The sequence below is a fragment of the Coenobita brevimanus genome, chromosome 66 (genome assembly GCF_032717465.1).
Source record: "Coenobita brevimanus isolate Jiangsu-jjx chromosome 66, ASM3271746v2, whole genome shotgun sequence".
NCBI classification, from domain to species: domain Eukaryota; kingdom Metazoa; phylum Arthropoda; class Malacostraca; order Decapoda; family Coenobitidae; genus Coenobita; species Coenobita brevimanus.
Window position 1 is genome coordinate 41,244,068 of NC_137019.1, and position 14,699 is coordinate 41,258,766.

Here is a 14,699-nt window from a genome sequence, read left to right on the forward strand (position 1 = left end):
TTGACTCGGCAGGCTACTGGTCTTATTATACTTGAGAACACTGTGTAGCATATTATTTTGCTGTAAATAATCTTTATCCTCAACGTCTGCAATAAATAAGTGGTGTAAGTATTGTACTATCCATACACCCACCCTCCTGCCCCAAAGAAACAGCCGAGAAAGATAAAATAATGGAAATATCGTCATTGTTATGTTGGCCACCGAGGAGAGAGGATGACATGGCGTCGCTCTGTTGGCGGGAAAACGAGTGGTTTCCATGGCAACGCAGACTCAACTGGCACATTAAAAATATTTGCTGTTTTGGGAGCGTGTGCTTGATTTACGACACAAGTAGCTTAGTGGTAAAGACAGTAACATAATAATTCAATGTTTTACGACATAAGTGGCTTAGTGGTAAAGACAGTAACATAATAATTCAATGGTTTACGACATAAGTGGCTTAGTGGTAAAGACAGTAACATAATAATTCAATGGTTTACGACATAAGTGGCTTAGTGGTAAAGACAGTAACATAATAATTCAATGTTTTACGACATAAGTGGCTGTGTGGTAAAGACAGTAACATAATAATTCAATGTTTTACGACATAAGTGGCTGTGTGGTAAAGACAGTAACATAATAATTCAATGTTTTACGACATAAGTGGCTGTGTGGTAAAGACAGTAACATAATAATGTTTGACGCATTACTTTGACAATATAAGCCTTCAATATCACTTGAACCACAAACCTGAGTTGCTTTCCTTTGCTTGTCAGACCGATGTGGGATGACAGTATTGCTGTTTAACTTGGCACCACTGTAACACCAATACTTTTGCCTTTAATATACTTATTTAGGTATAAACGCGATACATAAATGATGCCAGTGTTGTAATGACCCTGTACCCACTCCCCTGTACCAAACACACATGGAAGTCACATTTGAGGAAATATCATTTTTATGTGAGCCACCGAGGAGAGAGGATGAGAGGCACATCTCTCTCTCTCTCTCAGGGGTTCCTAAATGGGAGGAGGGTGGGGAATCTGGATTCAATGGGGTGACTGAACAGATAAGGCCAAAATGGCCTTTCTGACGTGCTGTTCGTTATATAATGATATATTTACTGATCAAATGCTTTGGATTTTAATCTGGGCTTATTAGGAATAATGATTTTTTTTTTGAGATCTCAGATAATACATAATCGTTACATAAAAATAAAACATATATAATATTCCTGAACCTTTATAAGAATGTCTATAACACCGCTGGATGCCAAGCCGTTACCCTTTACACACAAACGCTAAATGCAGCCAGAGAACTGTACAGCTGGATTATTGAAAACAGCTTCCACGGAGGTCCCCCCCCCCCCGAAGAACTGACACGGACGGTCCTGTTGGAGGGAAAGCCTATGGTCTCCATGGCAAGGCAGACTGACGGTGGTATTATCTCCATGGCAAGGCAGACTGACGGTGGTATTATCTCCATGGCAAGGCAGACTGACGGTGGTATTATCTCCATGGCAAGGCAGACCGACGGTGGTATTATCTCCATGGCAAGGCAGACCCGCGGTGGTATTATCTCCATGGCAAGGCAGACTGACGGTGGTATTATCTCCATGGCAAGGCAGACTGACGGTGGTATTATCTCCATGGCAAGGCAGACTGACGGTGGTATTATCTCCATGGCAAGGCAGACTGACGGTGGTATTATCTCCATGGCAAGGCAGACTGACGGTGGTATTATCTCCATGGCAAGACAGACCCGCGGTGGTATTATCTCCATGGCAAGGCAGACTGACGGTGGTATTATCTCCATGGCAACGCAGACTGACGGTGGTATTATCTCCATGGCAAGGCAGACTGACGGTGGTATTATCTCCATGGCAAGGCAGACTGACGGTGGTATTATCTCCATGGCAAGGCAGACTGACGGTGGTATTATCTCCATGGCAACGCAGACTGACGGTGGTATTATCTCCATGGCAAGGCAGACTGACGGTGGTATTATCTCCATGGCAACGCAGACTGACGGTGGTATTATCTCCATGGCAACGCAGACTCACGGTGATATTATCTCCATGGCAACGCAGACTCACGGTGGTATTATCTCCATGGCAACGCAGACTGACGGTGGTATTATCTCCATGGCAACGCAGACTGACGGTGGTATTATCTCCATGGCAACGCAGACTGACGGTGGTATTATCTCCATGGCAAGGCAGACTGACGGTGGTATTATCTCCACGGCAAGGCAGACTGACGGTGGTATTATCTCCATGGCAACGCAGACTGACGGTGGTATTATCTCCATGGCAAGGCAGACTGACGGTGGTATTATCTCCATGGCAAGGCAGACTCACGGTGGTATTATCTCCATGGCAACGCAGACTCACGGTGGTATTATCTCCATGGCAACGCAGACTCACGGTGGTACGCCAACTGGCCTTAATTTCGTAACAACTCTACCTTGGCAACTTATTCTGCACTCCACACCTCAGTATCTTTATGCAGCATTACTGACGTAAACTATACTTATATTAAAACCATATAATTAATAAACATGACGATGTTAAGGTGTTATAGGCAGAATAAATCGCTGAAGGATGGGTGTTACGAAGCCCACTATGCAACTTTAGCTAATTACTCATGATCTTACACCTAGATGATGATGATGATGATGATGATTGTGTGTGTGTGTGTGTGTGTGTGAGAGAGAGAGAGAGAGAGAGAGAGAGAGAGACGAAATCTGGAAATGAATAGAGTAAAAATTCTTGTGTTTGTGGGGAATGACGTGATGAAGTGTTTGTGATGCTGCAGGATTAGGAAATGCAATCTGTGTGTGTGCCTTTAATACACTGCTAACTCACCTGCAGGCCCTTGTGTGTTGCGGAGACGGCTCAGGCTGCTGGTGTGGGCGTGGGGATCGCAGTGAGTGTGCTGAAATGAGACAGAGGAAATAAGCATGTATACCTATTAATTAAACATGGAGTTAATTATCACACGCGTGTACACTGGCACTATTACTTCAATACCCTCACAGCACACACACACACACACACCAGCATGCATACTCTTAATATCTAGAATAGTACACTTAATAACGTTAATGTTTCATAGGGATATATTTGCTTTTCCAATTCATCTGATTATGTATAGACGTTTTATGGGTTAAAATTAGACATATATGGTATGTACGGTATATATATAAAGTTTTGTGACATACAGCACGAAAATAACTTTGACTGACCAAAATAACTGATTTTCCAACACCGACGCCAAGCTAACTACTCCTCAACCATTAATTAATTACAAATACTTCACATTTATTGTTGTTCCTGTTATTTTACCTCGGTGTGTGTGTGTGTGTGTGTGTGTGAGAGAGAGAGAGAGAGAGAGAGAGAGAGAGAGAGAGAGAGAGAGAGAGAGCAGACCAATCAAGCACAAGCAAGGAAGCGCCTTGCTGTGGCAGACAGCACCTGGCCAGGGTGGGAACAGGGTCCTTCCACATGGCGAGGTGCAGGTAAAATGAAGGAGGCATGGCCCCCAAGAGGATGAGCTGTGTATAGGAAATATATGTGAAGAGTTGTATCAGGCCGGACTTTGACTACCTGATAAATGTGGCTGAGTTCCCAGCCTGGGAGTGTTGTGCAAGCCCAGCTACCACACTGTAACCAGTTGGAGTGCCACGGTGAGTCTGCGTTGCCATGGAGATAATACCACCGTGAGTCTGCGTTGCCATGGAGATACAACCAAGAGTCTGTGTTGCCATGGAGATCATAGGCTTTCCGGCCAACAGGAGAGATGTCCATGTCATAACTCTTCTGGGGGGGGGGGTTATTGTAAATAATTCAGTTCTAGTGTGTTGAGTTATTTACCTCACGTAGCGGTACTGTGTAATGTGTAACGCCAAGATATATGGCGGTGATAAAGGGATTTTTATAAAGGTATGGCAATATTTTAATGTTGTATGTTTATGTATCATATTATATAGTATGAGATCCAAAAAACTATCCTTATTCCTAATAAGCTCAAAATAAAATCCAAAAAGCATTTCGTCATATAACAATAACGAGCAACACATAAAAAAGAATACTTTGACCATTTTCGGCCATGTCTGTTTTTAATTTCCCATGGAATATGCAACTCCCTCACACGGCCCCCTGTGTGGGAACCCCTGACGTAGGGAAAGAGCCAGCGTGCCCCTCGTCCTGCCTCCTCGGTGACCCACATAAAAATGACGATATTTCCACTAATGCAACATCCACGCCTGTTTTTCTGGTACTGGCGGGTGGGTGCAAGTATATTACAACACTGGCATTTTTTATATATCGCGTGTATACCTGAACAAGTTTATTTAAGGCAAAAATAATACTCTTACAATAGTGCCAAGTTAAAGAACAATACCGTCATCCCACATCGGTCTTAAAACCAAACTAACACAACTCAGGTTTCAAGTTTGTAGTAAATTAAGGCATGATATTGTCTTAGTAATACGTAAACTATTCAATTCGTATGTTACTGACTTTACCACATGCCTACTGGTGTGGTAAATGTGGTAAACTGATCCATCCATAATACACCGTGATCTGGGAACTGTGCCACCCATATTCACAAAACATCCTAGGCATTTCCTACGATATACACGTTCCTGTAGCAGTGAAAAATAAACAGTACAATTGTGTGTTGTATTTCTTACTGTAATATTCACTCATAGTTACGTTGTGAGGTGATTGGTAACGTTGTGAATAGCGATAAAAATAAAAAGTCAAAGAATCCTAAATGAAACTAAGGTCTGGGATAATTTATAACTATAGCCCGTGGGTGTTGAGAGCTTCAGGCTGGGATTTATAAAGGTTCCTAAGTAATCTACAGGATAAACTCAACGCCATAAGTTATCTAGTATGACTGGTGGTTTGTTTGTCATATTTTGTCACTGTAATATTGTCTAATTATTTTGTAAAGTGTTTGTTAGTTGCCTGAGTGATGCTAAGCGTCTATACAGGCAGTTATATAGACAGTTCATGTTTAGAACACTTTATAAATACACCAAAAGTTTTGGTTGAACTAAATCAGCGGGTTTACCGTATGTGCTGTTAGTGTAGATAGGTTTTCTGTCTTAATCACACTACAAAAGTCCCAAAGAAGGGTGACCACTCCCAACCCTCCAACTATCGTCCAATTGCTTTAACGTCCTGTATTTCAAAAGTTTTCGAGTCAATTCTTAATAGAAAAATTTTAAGGCATCTTTCCTATCACAACCTTCTTTCCGATCGTCAGTATGGGTTCCGTCAGGGACGCTCCACTGGCGATCTTCTCACCTACCTTTCAGACTCCTGGTCATCCTCCTTTCGGGACTTTGGCGAAAGCTTTGCCATTGCACTTGACATCTCAAAGGCTTTCGATCGAGTCTGGCATAAATCTTTAATTTCCAAACTGCCCTCCTACGGTTTCTATCCTTCTGTCTGTGCCTTCTTCGCTAGCTTCCTTTCTGGTCGTTCTATAGCCGCTGTTGTAGACCGCCATCGTTCTTCTCCTAGATCTATCAACAGTGGTGTTCCTCAGGGCTCTGTCCTATCACCAACTCTCTTCCTTTTATTCATCAATGATCTTCTAAGCTGTACATCTAACCCTATCCACTCATACGCTGATGACTCCACCCTTCACCTTTCCATTCGGTTCCCGCAACGCCCATCTCAACAGTTACTTCAACAAGCAAGGAATGAGGCTGTGGCACACCTAATGTCTGACTTGGCTCGTATCTCTGACTGGGGTAAAAATAATATGATTGTCTTTAATGCATCTAAGACTCAGTTCTTACACCTATCAACCCGACAAAGTCTACCACAGGTATACCCACTAATGTTTAATAATATTCAGCTTAATCCTGCATCATTCTTGAACATGCTTGGGGTTTCATTTACTCGGGACTTATCTTGGAAAGATCATATTACATCTCTTGTAAAATCTGTTTCCAAGAGATTGGGTGTGCTAAGCCGACTCCGCTCTTTCTTTACCCCTGCGCAATTGTTGACTCTATACAGGGGAGTTATCCGCCCCTGTGTGGAGTACAACTCTCATGTGTGGGGAGGCTCCCCACATACAGCTCTTCTCAATAGGGTGGAGTCAAAGGCTTTTCGTCTCATTAACTCTCCTCCTCTTACTGACTCCCTTCAACCTCTGTCTCTTCGCCGCACTGTTGCATCTTTATCTCTTTTCTATCGCTACTTTAATGGTCACTGCTCCTCTGAACTGTCTGCTTGCATTCCTCCACCTTTACGACGGGCGCGTAGCACCCGTCTGGCAGCAAACTCTCATCCTTTTTCTGTCCAACTCTCTAATGCAAGAGTTAACCGTTACTCCCAGTCTTTCATTTATGCAACAGGTCAGCTCTGGAACTGTCTCCCTCTGTCTGTATTTCCTGCTGCCTATGATCTCCAGTCTTTCAAACGCAGTGTGTCCAGGCATCTCAAAATGATCGGATCTTGAATTTGGCTCTCTGTTGTATTTTGTTTTTCTCTTGGAGGGAACTGTTACTGCGGGCTCATGGCCTTTGGTTCCTCCTTCCTCGCATTAAAAAAAAAAAAAAAAAAAAAAAACATAATTACCCAATAAATTGCCTCCTTCCTGCATACACAGTTAACAGCCGTGGTAAGGAAATAAACCAATTTCGTTAAAATTATATTATCATTAAAATAGTAAGTTGCATTGCTCGGTGGTGCTGTAGTAAAGACTGTCAGGTTTGAATACCAAGAAGGGAAACATGAGACATAAGTTGACCTGAGCCTTTCTAATCACTTTACTTGGTATATTTTGTACAGTAAAACTTAGCCTGACATCTGGCCTGTCTTGTCCTACCCTAACAAATGTTCTGTTCTCACACAGCATCAGTCTTGGCCTATCCTCTCCTATTTTCCCTTTCTGCACTACACCCTCCTTTCATCCACCACACCAACCACTTCACACCAACCATGCTTCGAACCTGTCAGTGCTCCAGCATTTTCCTAAATACTCGGGTTTAATTTACCCAGCTGACGGTGCAATTAATGTTGTTACATGGCATGTGTTCACTTGGGTTCAGCCAGACAGCCGCATCAATGATAACTGCAGCTTAAACACACATTACCTGACGTGAAGGAAGCAGTTCAACCCAAACCTTGAACCTTTTCCAGCACAGACTGACACACAACAGTTCCCACATCAGCACTGCATTACCTGTTGACCAGCTGTGGATTTTACCACCAGGATAATAAGAAAATAAAGGAGATATACCATAGGAAATATAGTTACTTCTGATATTAACACCATACAAACCATCACTTTATTACAAACTAGACAGTAAAGTCGTTTTTATTTGTCTTAAGAGTGTAACTGAGATGGTACGTTTCCTCCTTATATTGGCAATACTGAAAGAATACCATTTTTGGCCTAAATAATGTTGTTCAGGTACACAGGCGATACATAAGTGATCCAGTGTTGTAATAACCATATACACACCCGCCTGTACCAAAAACACACAGCTGGCAGGTGAAATTATTGAAATATCGTCATTTTATGCTGGTCACCGCGGAGTGAGGATGAGAACCACATTCCTCCCCTCCCTCTCTCTCTCTCTCTCTCGTTAGCGAGAAAGGAGAAATGAAGTTGACGGGAAAGCAAATATCTCCATGGCAACGCAGACTCACGACCTTATTGCAAATGACACTTGAGAATTCCTAACACATCTTGCTTACCTATTTACTCTGCATATTAGACCTAGTTAATGAGTTTGGAAGTTACCGTATGAAACAAAATCTTAAACTAAATTATAGCAACGACTAAAATTACCGTCTTTGAGAGGAATGATGTCAATGATGCTATACTCATTCTACATTACTTTGTCCATAAACTGCCATCATTGTACTCTGAATTGTGACTAGTTGCCAGGGATTAACACTGGTATATGATGCCAGTCACGAATCGGTGCTAAGGAACGGCTGAAGAGAACACAGGTTGCACCTAAAAATGCCGTCTCTCCATCATGAATGCCGAGCTGTAATAATTATAGTTCCCCACTAGACTATGATGTTGGTCACGACGTGCACCGAAAGGGATGTAGAGCCAAAGCAGTTTTTTTTTTTTTCTGCCACTGAGCTATGTGAAATAAGCTACAACCAACACCTGGGCTAAGTTAAGGTGAAAAAAATGTCAAGCTAGTCACGAAGAAGTGCTATGAGTGATGTACAGCCACAGCATTGTCTTTTCCTGCCAATCAGCTGTGTGAAATAAGCTGTACAACGACGACAATTTGGGCCATGTTAAGGTGACAGAACTATAGGACATGTGTGTGTGTGTAAGAATGTATGTATAAATGTATAGTCAATGTGTTATTCTGTGCACCAGGCCAACCATCTCAGAGTACTATGAACATAACACTATTGACGCAGGAGAGAAACTGATTGCACTGCTGCTGAATTATGTATGTACCGTATATATGTATGTATGTATATGCGTATGTATGTATGTATGTATGAATGCACAATATGTATGTACGGTATGTACGATGTATGTATGTGTATTTATGAATGTACAGTGTGTGTGTGTGTACGTATGTATGTATTATGTATGTATATGTGTATATATGTACAATGTGTGTGTGCATGTATATGTATGTATATATGTATGTCTGCACATGTGTATGTACAGTATGTATGTACAGTGTGTGTGTGCATGTATCTGTATGTATGTATGTTTATGTATGTACAGTATGTGTGAATGTATATATATATATATATATATATATATATATATATATATACACAGTATATATATATATATATATATATATATATATATATATATATATATATATATATATATATATATATATATATATATATATATATATATATATATATATATATATATATATGTAGATGTGCACTACAAGCACTACACCATGTCTTCTATATCTATGTATTATGGTAGTCACACACACACACACACTGTTTCAGCCACCTGCTACGTGAAATAAGCTGCAATTGGACGACGTTTTGCACCAAGTTAAGGTGCACCAACTACAGTCACCTTTCACAGGGATTACCTACGGTAACTTTCTCTTTCCCTGTCGCCTGAGATACTGGTGTGGATGTGGATGTGATAGAAAGCGTTAGGAGAAATACACAGAGGTGGTTTGGCCATTTGGTGGGGATCGAGAGACTCACGAGGACAATGTGTGTGAGGTGGAAGGGGAGGCCAAGGATGATATGGAGGGATGGAGTGGAGAGGTATTTGAGAGAGGGGGATGACAGCTGGATGCAGGGCAGTGAAATGGCGGGGGACAGGGCGACGTGGAGGCGATTTGTTTGTGGCCTCATCTTACGGGATTAAGGCGTCTGGCAATAGATAGATAATGATCCCTATCCCAATTCTAACCTGATAATTATCCCTAACCCATTTCAGTTCGGTTGATAGCCAAGTGTAGTCAGTTTGGAGGGTTGATTTGACTAGTAACCGAGGAGATTCACATTACCCCATAACTAAGGCTCATCTAATTTCACGTAAACACGACCTAGTATACAGATTGGGGGGCGGGGGGTTGATCTGACTTGTAACCAAGGAGACTCATTCGAATTTCACGTAACCACAACTAAGTATTCGGGCTGTGACTGACTATAGTAATATAATAATAATAATAATAATAATAATAAATACTGCACGGCACAATAACTGTATGAATATTAGCTTATACTGTACTATACTACAACCATCATGCTAACTATCCTACTTAGCGATAGGATAAGGTAGCATCCAGAAACATTTACGTCAGATTCAAATGGCCAGGGGGAACAAGGCGTCGCCGATGATGATGATGATGATTTTGATGATGATGATGACGATAATGGTGGTGGTGGTGGTGGTGGTGGTGGCGGTAATAATAATGATGATGGTATTTAAACAGAAATCGTACTGGTAGAAGTGTGCGGTATTGTGTTGCCAAATATACCTTACAACACTAGATACAGGAGTGTGGCCAATGACAACACCAACATGATACATAAACAACAGGCTTAATTATACTGTGAACTGGTGGCCACGGTAACAATTGGACCTGCCATCGTTACTTGTCCATCATTCACATCTCTTAACCATACTGTAGCTTCCTCTTCTACTCTCTAACTCACGGGCATTCTCTCTCCCTCTCTCTCTCTAAATCATAGGCTATCTCTTAACCATGCTGCAATTTCTTCTTCTTCTTCTACTCTCTCTAACTCATGGGCACTCCCAATCACACTCTCTCTCCAAATCACATCTCTTAACCATACTGCAGTTTCTTCTACTATTTCTAACTCATGGGCGCTTTCACTCACTCACTCTAACTCATATTTCTTAACCATACTGCAGTTTCTTCTTCACTCTAACTCATGGGCCCTCTCCCTCTCTCTCACAATCACATCTCTTAACCATGCTGCAGTTTCTTTTACTCTCCAACTCCCCCTCTCCCAACCCTGGGGTCGCCAAGCCCTCAAAATATCAAACATGTTCAATTCCCGATTCTGAGATGTTTGCAGCATATATTCACATATTGGCTGTGGATTTTGGAGATCGTGTTATGCTGCTGTTAAAGTGGCCAGTCCTGGCTCCGACTGAACGTGGACGGTTCACGTTTGTAGGACACAAGATGTTATTCACGTACCAAACGCGTACGGCACTCAGGGATACCAACATTGAATATACATTCTTATAATTTTATATAAATAAATATATACATAAATACATAAACAAGAATCAACAATTGTTTATATATTTTTCTTTACTACGAATTCCGTCAGAAGTCTACGGATTTTCCGCTGATGTTTTTACTAACACGCTGTATGGCTGTGGGCGGAGGCACGTCTCAGGCCACCACTCGAGCTGTACGGTCGTAACGGCAAACACTCTTTACCAACTTGTTCATCTTCTGTCCGTAAGTTGATGTATTTTTACCCGTATATTGAATTGCAATGTTCTGTATAGCTTTCACTCAGTCTTTCTTTCTTCAAAATTCCTAGGTAAATATGAAAAAGAAACTATTTCACTTGCCGACGAAATATTGCACCAAAGTATGTCAATGAAAGGTACCGTCCACCATATTTGGAGAGAGGGGGGGACAAGGAAAGAGGAGGAGAAGGAGGGGGGCAAGGGAAGAGGAGGAGGGGAAGGGGGCACTTTCCTTCTCCCCTCCCCCTCCTACACTTTCCCTCCCCGCCCTCCTCCTCTTTCCTTGCTCCTCTTCCCCCTCCCCTTTTCTTGCCCCTCCCCCTCCTACGCTTTCCTTGACCCCCTCCCCTCCTCTTTACCCCTCCTTCTCCTTTTTCCTTGTCCCCTCACCCTCCTCCTCTTTCCTTGCCCCCCCCCCCTCCTTTTTCTTTGTTCCCTCCCCCTGCTTCTCTTTCCTTGCCCCCTCCCCTCCTCCTCTTTACCCCTCCCCTTCCTTTTTCCTTGTCCCTCCCCTCCTCCTCTTTCCTTGCCCCTCTCTCCCTCCTTTTTCTTGCCCCTTCCCCCTCCTCCTCTTTCCTTGCCCCCTTTCCTCTTTACTTCTCCCCCTCTTCTTTCCTTGGCCCGCTCCCCTCCTCCTCTTTCCTTAGCCCTCTCTCCTCCTCTTTCCTTGGCCCCCTCCCCTCCTCCTCTTTCCTTGGCCTCCTACCCTCCTTCATTTTCCTTGGCTCCTTCCCCTCCTCTCTCCTTGGCCTCCTCCCCTTCTCCCCTCCTGGTGGACGGTACCAAACAGCATCTTTTGTCTGATTTATTATTAAGCAAGTATATATTTCATTTCAGATTCTTCAGTGATGTCCAGAAAGCGGGTGTACAAAGAAGAATTCCTTGACATTGGGTTTACGCTTCTCATCGATCGTGGGGTGGAAAAACCTCGATGTGTTAGATGTGGGGAAGTGCTCAGCCATGAGTCGCTTAAAGAAAACAAGCTCGAGCGCCATCTCCACGGAAAACACCCGACGCTGGCGGGGAAAGACCGCCAGTATTTGAAGAGGAAAGAACAACTGCAGCGTCAGCGGTTAGACACCCCTATCAACACAGGAGTGTATTATGTTCGACAAGCAACAATTGCATCCTATCTGGCTGCAAAAAGAATTGCTAAGTGTAAACAGTCACATACAATTGGGGAAAAGTTGGTGAAGCCAGCAGTCCTTGATGTGGTTTGTACTATTTTCGGAGATGATGCGGTGAAAGAAAAAATAAATAAATAAACTATTCCATTGCCAGACAACACAATTAGCCGACGGATTCAAGGGATGTCGGAAGACATCAAAGAACAGGTAGTGGCTGCCATCAAGGAGAGCGGAAACTTCAGCTTGCAGTTGGATGAGTCAACTGACGTCAGTGACGATACACAGCTCTTGGTATATGTGCGGTACCAAGGGAAGAATGACATGGAAGAGAAATTCCTGTTCTGTAAACGACTGGAGACGACAACAACAGGTGATGATCTGTTCAAGTTGGTTGACAGCTTCATCAAAAAAGAAGGCCTCAGCTGGGATCAGTGCTTCAGTGTGTGCACGAACGGTGCACCTGCAATGCTAGGGGCACATCAGGGTTTCACCGCTAGGGTGAAACAAGTCAACCCCGCAGTGATAATGACTCATTGCTCCACCGGGAAAACCTTGCCTCCCGGAAACTGTCACTTGAGCTTAACTCTGTGATAAAAGATGTGATTCAAATAGTGAATTTTATTAAACCATCAGCTATGAATTCCAGACTGTTCAGTCAGATGTGCTCTGATATGGGGTCGGAATATGAACACCTGCTTTACCACTCTTCTGTCAGGTGGCTGTCCCGAGGGAAAGTGCTCCAGAGAGTGTTTGAAATGCATGCAGAGGTTGAAATCTTCTTGAACGAGAAGAAACATGCACTGGCATCAAGGCTTGCAGAACCAAGGTGGTTGCTTAAACTGGCATATCCAACAGACATACTTACAGTGTTAAATTTGCTGAATATATCCACGCAAGGAACAGAAAAAACTCATCTCTATGTGTCAGAAAAGCTCAAGGCATTCAAGGCGAAACTGAGGTCGTGGAAGGGAAAGATTGAGCGGGGGAAAACTGCATCCTTTCCACTTTCGAACCTTTTTCAGGAAGATGAAGACGTCACGCTTCTGGACGAACAAAGTGTCATTGTTGAGCACCTTGAGAAGTTGAGTGAGGAGTTTGACAGATATATTCCGGATGAAGAGTTGCATGAGAAATACAAATGGGGGCGCAGACCCTTTGATGTCCACGTCAAAGACCTCTCAGAAGAGGAGTCTTCCATCCCAAATCTGCAAGAGGAGCTCATCGAGGTGCAACATGATGAAACAGTCACTAGCAGTGTTCTGGACTACTGTGAAGGAGAAACCAGTCCTTGGAGGTGAGGCTGTGAAAGTGCTGTTGCCGTTCGTTACAACCTATCTGTGCGGATCAGGGTTTGCATATCTGGCTGCCATCAAAACGAAAAGCAGAAATTTGTTGCAACCTGAACATGATTTGAGGGTGGCACTTTCTACGACTGAGCCATGAATGGAAATGCTTACCAGCCAGATCCTGGTCCAAGGCTCTCATTAAAATCAATTTATCAGTTGATAAAAAACATTTTTATTTTAGTTTGTGTTTGTGAAATGTGACAAAATATTGTTTCAGAAGTGGATGTTTTGGTTCAAAATAATGAAGCCTTTAAATTTCTATAACTAACATTTAATGATGTTAATTTTGTCTTTTTCAACCTTACAGTACCTCTCTTACACGGCTATTAATTACACTTGCCCTGTACTGTTACAGCGTACAACCAGTAATATACAATAATACATTACATACAGTGTATAAAACCAGTGGGGTCGCGGTCATGGCTACATGTGCAGGATTGGGGTCGCCTGGAAAAAAGGTTGGCAACCACTGCTCTAACTCATGGCCATTCTCACTCACTCTCTCTCTAAATAATATCTCTTAATTATATGGCAGTTTCTTCTGCTCTAACTCATGGCCATTCTCACTCACTCTCTCTCTAAATAATATCTCTTAATTATACGGCAGTTTCTTCTTCTGCTCTAACTCATGGGCACTCTCTCTCACTCTCTAAATCACATCTCTTAACCATGCTGCAGTTTGTTCCTCTGCTCTCTCTCTCTCTAACCCATAGGCAGCCACTTACATCACTGCAACCCACCCAACCATCATGACCTGCAAGTATTATCAAGAGAATGGAGAGGACAGTGAGCGAGAGACTAACGAGGAGAGTGTATGTGAGTGAGGTGGAGGCCGAGGATGAGATGGAGGGATGGAGTGGAGAGGTATATGAGAAGGCGATGCGAGTTGGGAGCAGGGAAACGAAATGGCGGACAGGGTGACATGGAGGCGATTTGTTTGTGGCCATCCCTTGCGTGATGAAAACGTCTGGCGATGGATAGATGAAAAAAAAAAGTTGACAAAATGCAAAGACCTATTTTACCGTTAGTATATAATAATAAAATCTGTCGAGTACATCAATAAACTTACAAAAAACAAAAGCAAAAATAAAAGTCTATTACAAAGAAAATGCTCACCGTAGGCATCAGGTGGTTGCCAAGGTAACGAGTCGTCCATCTGGCCTTCTCCACCCATCACGTTTGGCCACTATTCTGCACCAAACTGCTGCACACAACCACCATGCCACCTGGGGACAAATATCAACAGATAGAATAAGGTGGCACTGAACTGAATACTGGATTCCCAGCGCCTG

General features: G+C 42.8%; 3 protein-coding genes across 3 annotated transcripts; all 3 read left to right on the top strand.

The window, feature by feature from the left end:
• Positions 1-11,782: 11,782 nt before the first annotated feature.
• LOC145405363 (protein FAM200B-like) lies at positions 11,783-12,199 on the top strand. Its single transcript, XM_080276768.1, has one exon. The coding sequence runs from the start codon at positions 11,783-11,785 to the stop codon at positions 12,197-12,199; it is 417 nt and encodes a 138-aa protein (XP_080132894.1).
• A 45-nt stretch (positions 12,200-12,244) lies between these two features.
• LOC145405365 (protein FAM200C-like) lies at positions 12,245-12,652 on the top strand. The gene has a single exon (XM_080276769.1). It carries the CDS (start codon positions 12,245-12,247, stop codon positions 12,650-12,652), a length of 408 nt encoding a protein of 135 aa, XP_080132895.1.
• A 44-nt stretch (positions 12,653-12,696) lies between these two features.
• LOC145405366 (protein FAM200B-like) lies at positions 12,697-13,359 on the top strand. Its single transcript, XM_080276770.1, has one exon. It carries the CDS (start codon positions 12,697-12,699, stop codon positions 13,357-13,359), a length of 663 nt encoding a protein of 220 aa, XP_080132896.1.
• The last annotated feature ends 1,340 nt before the right edge of the window (positions 13,360-14,699 follow it).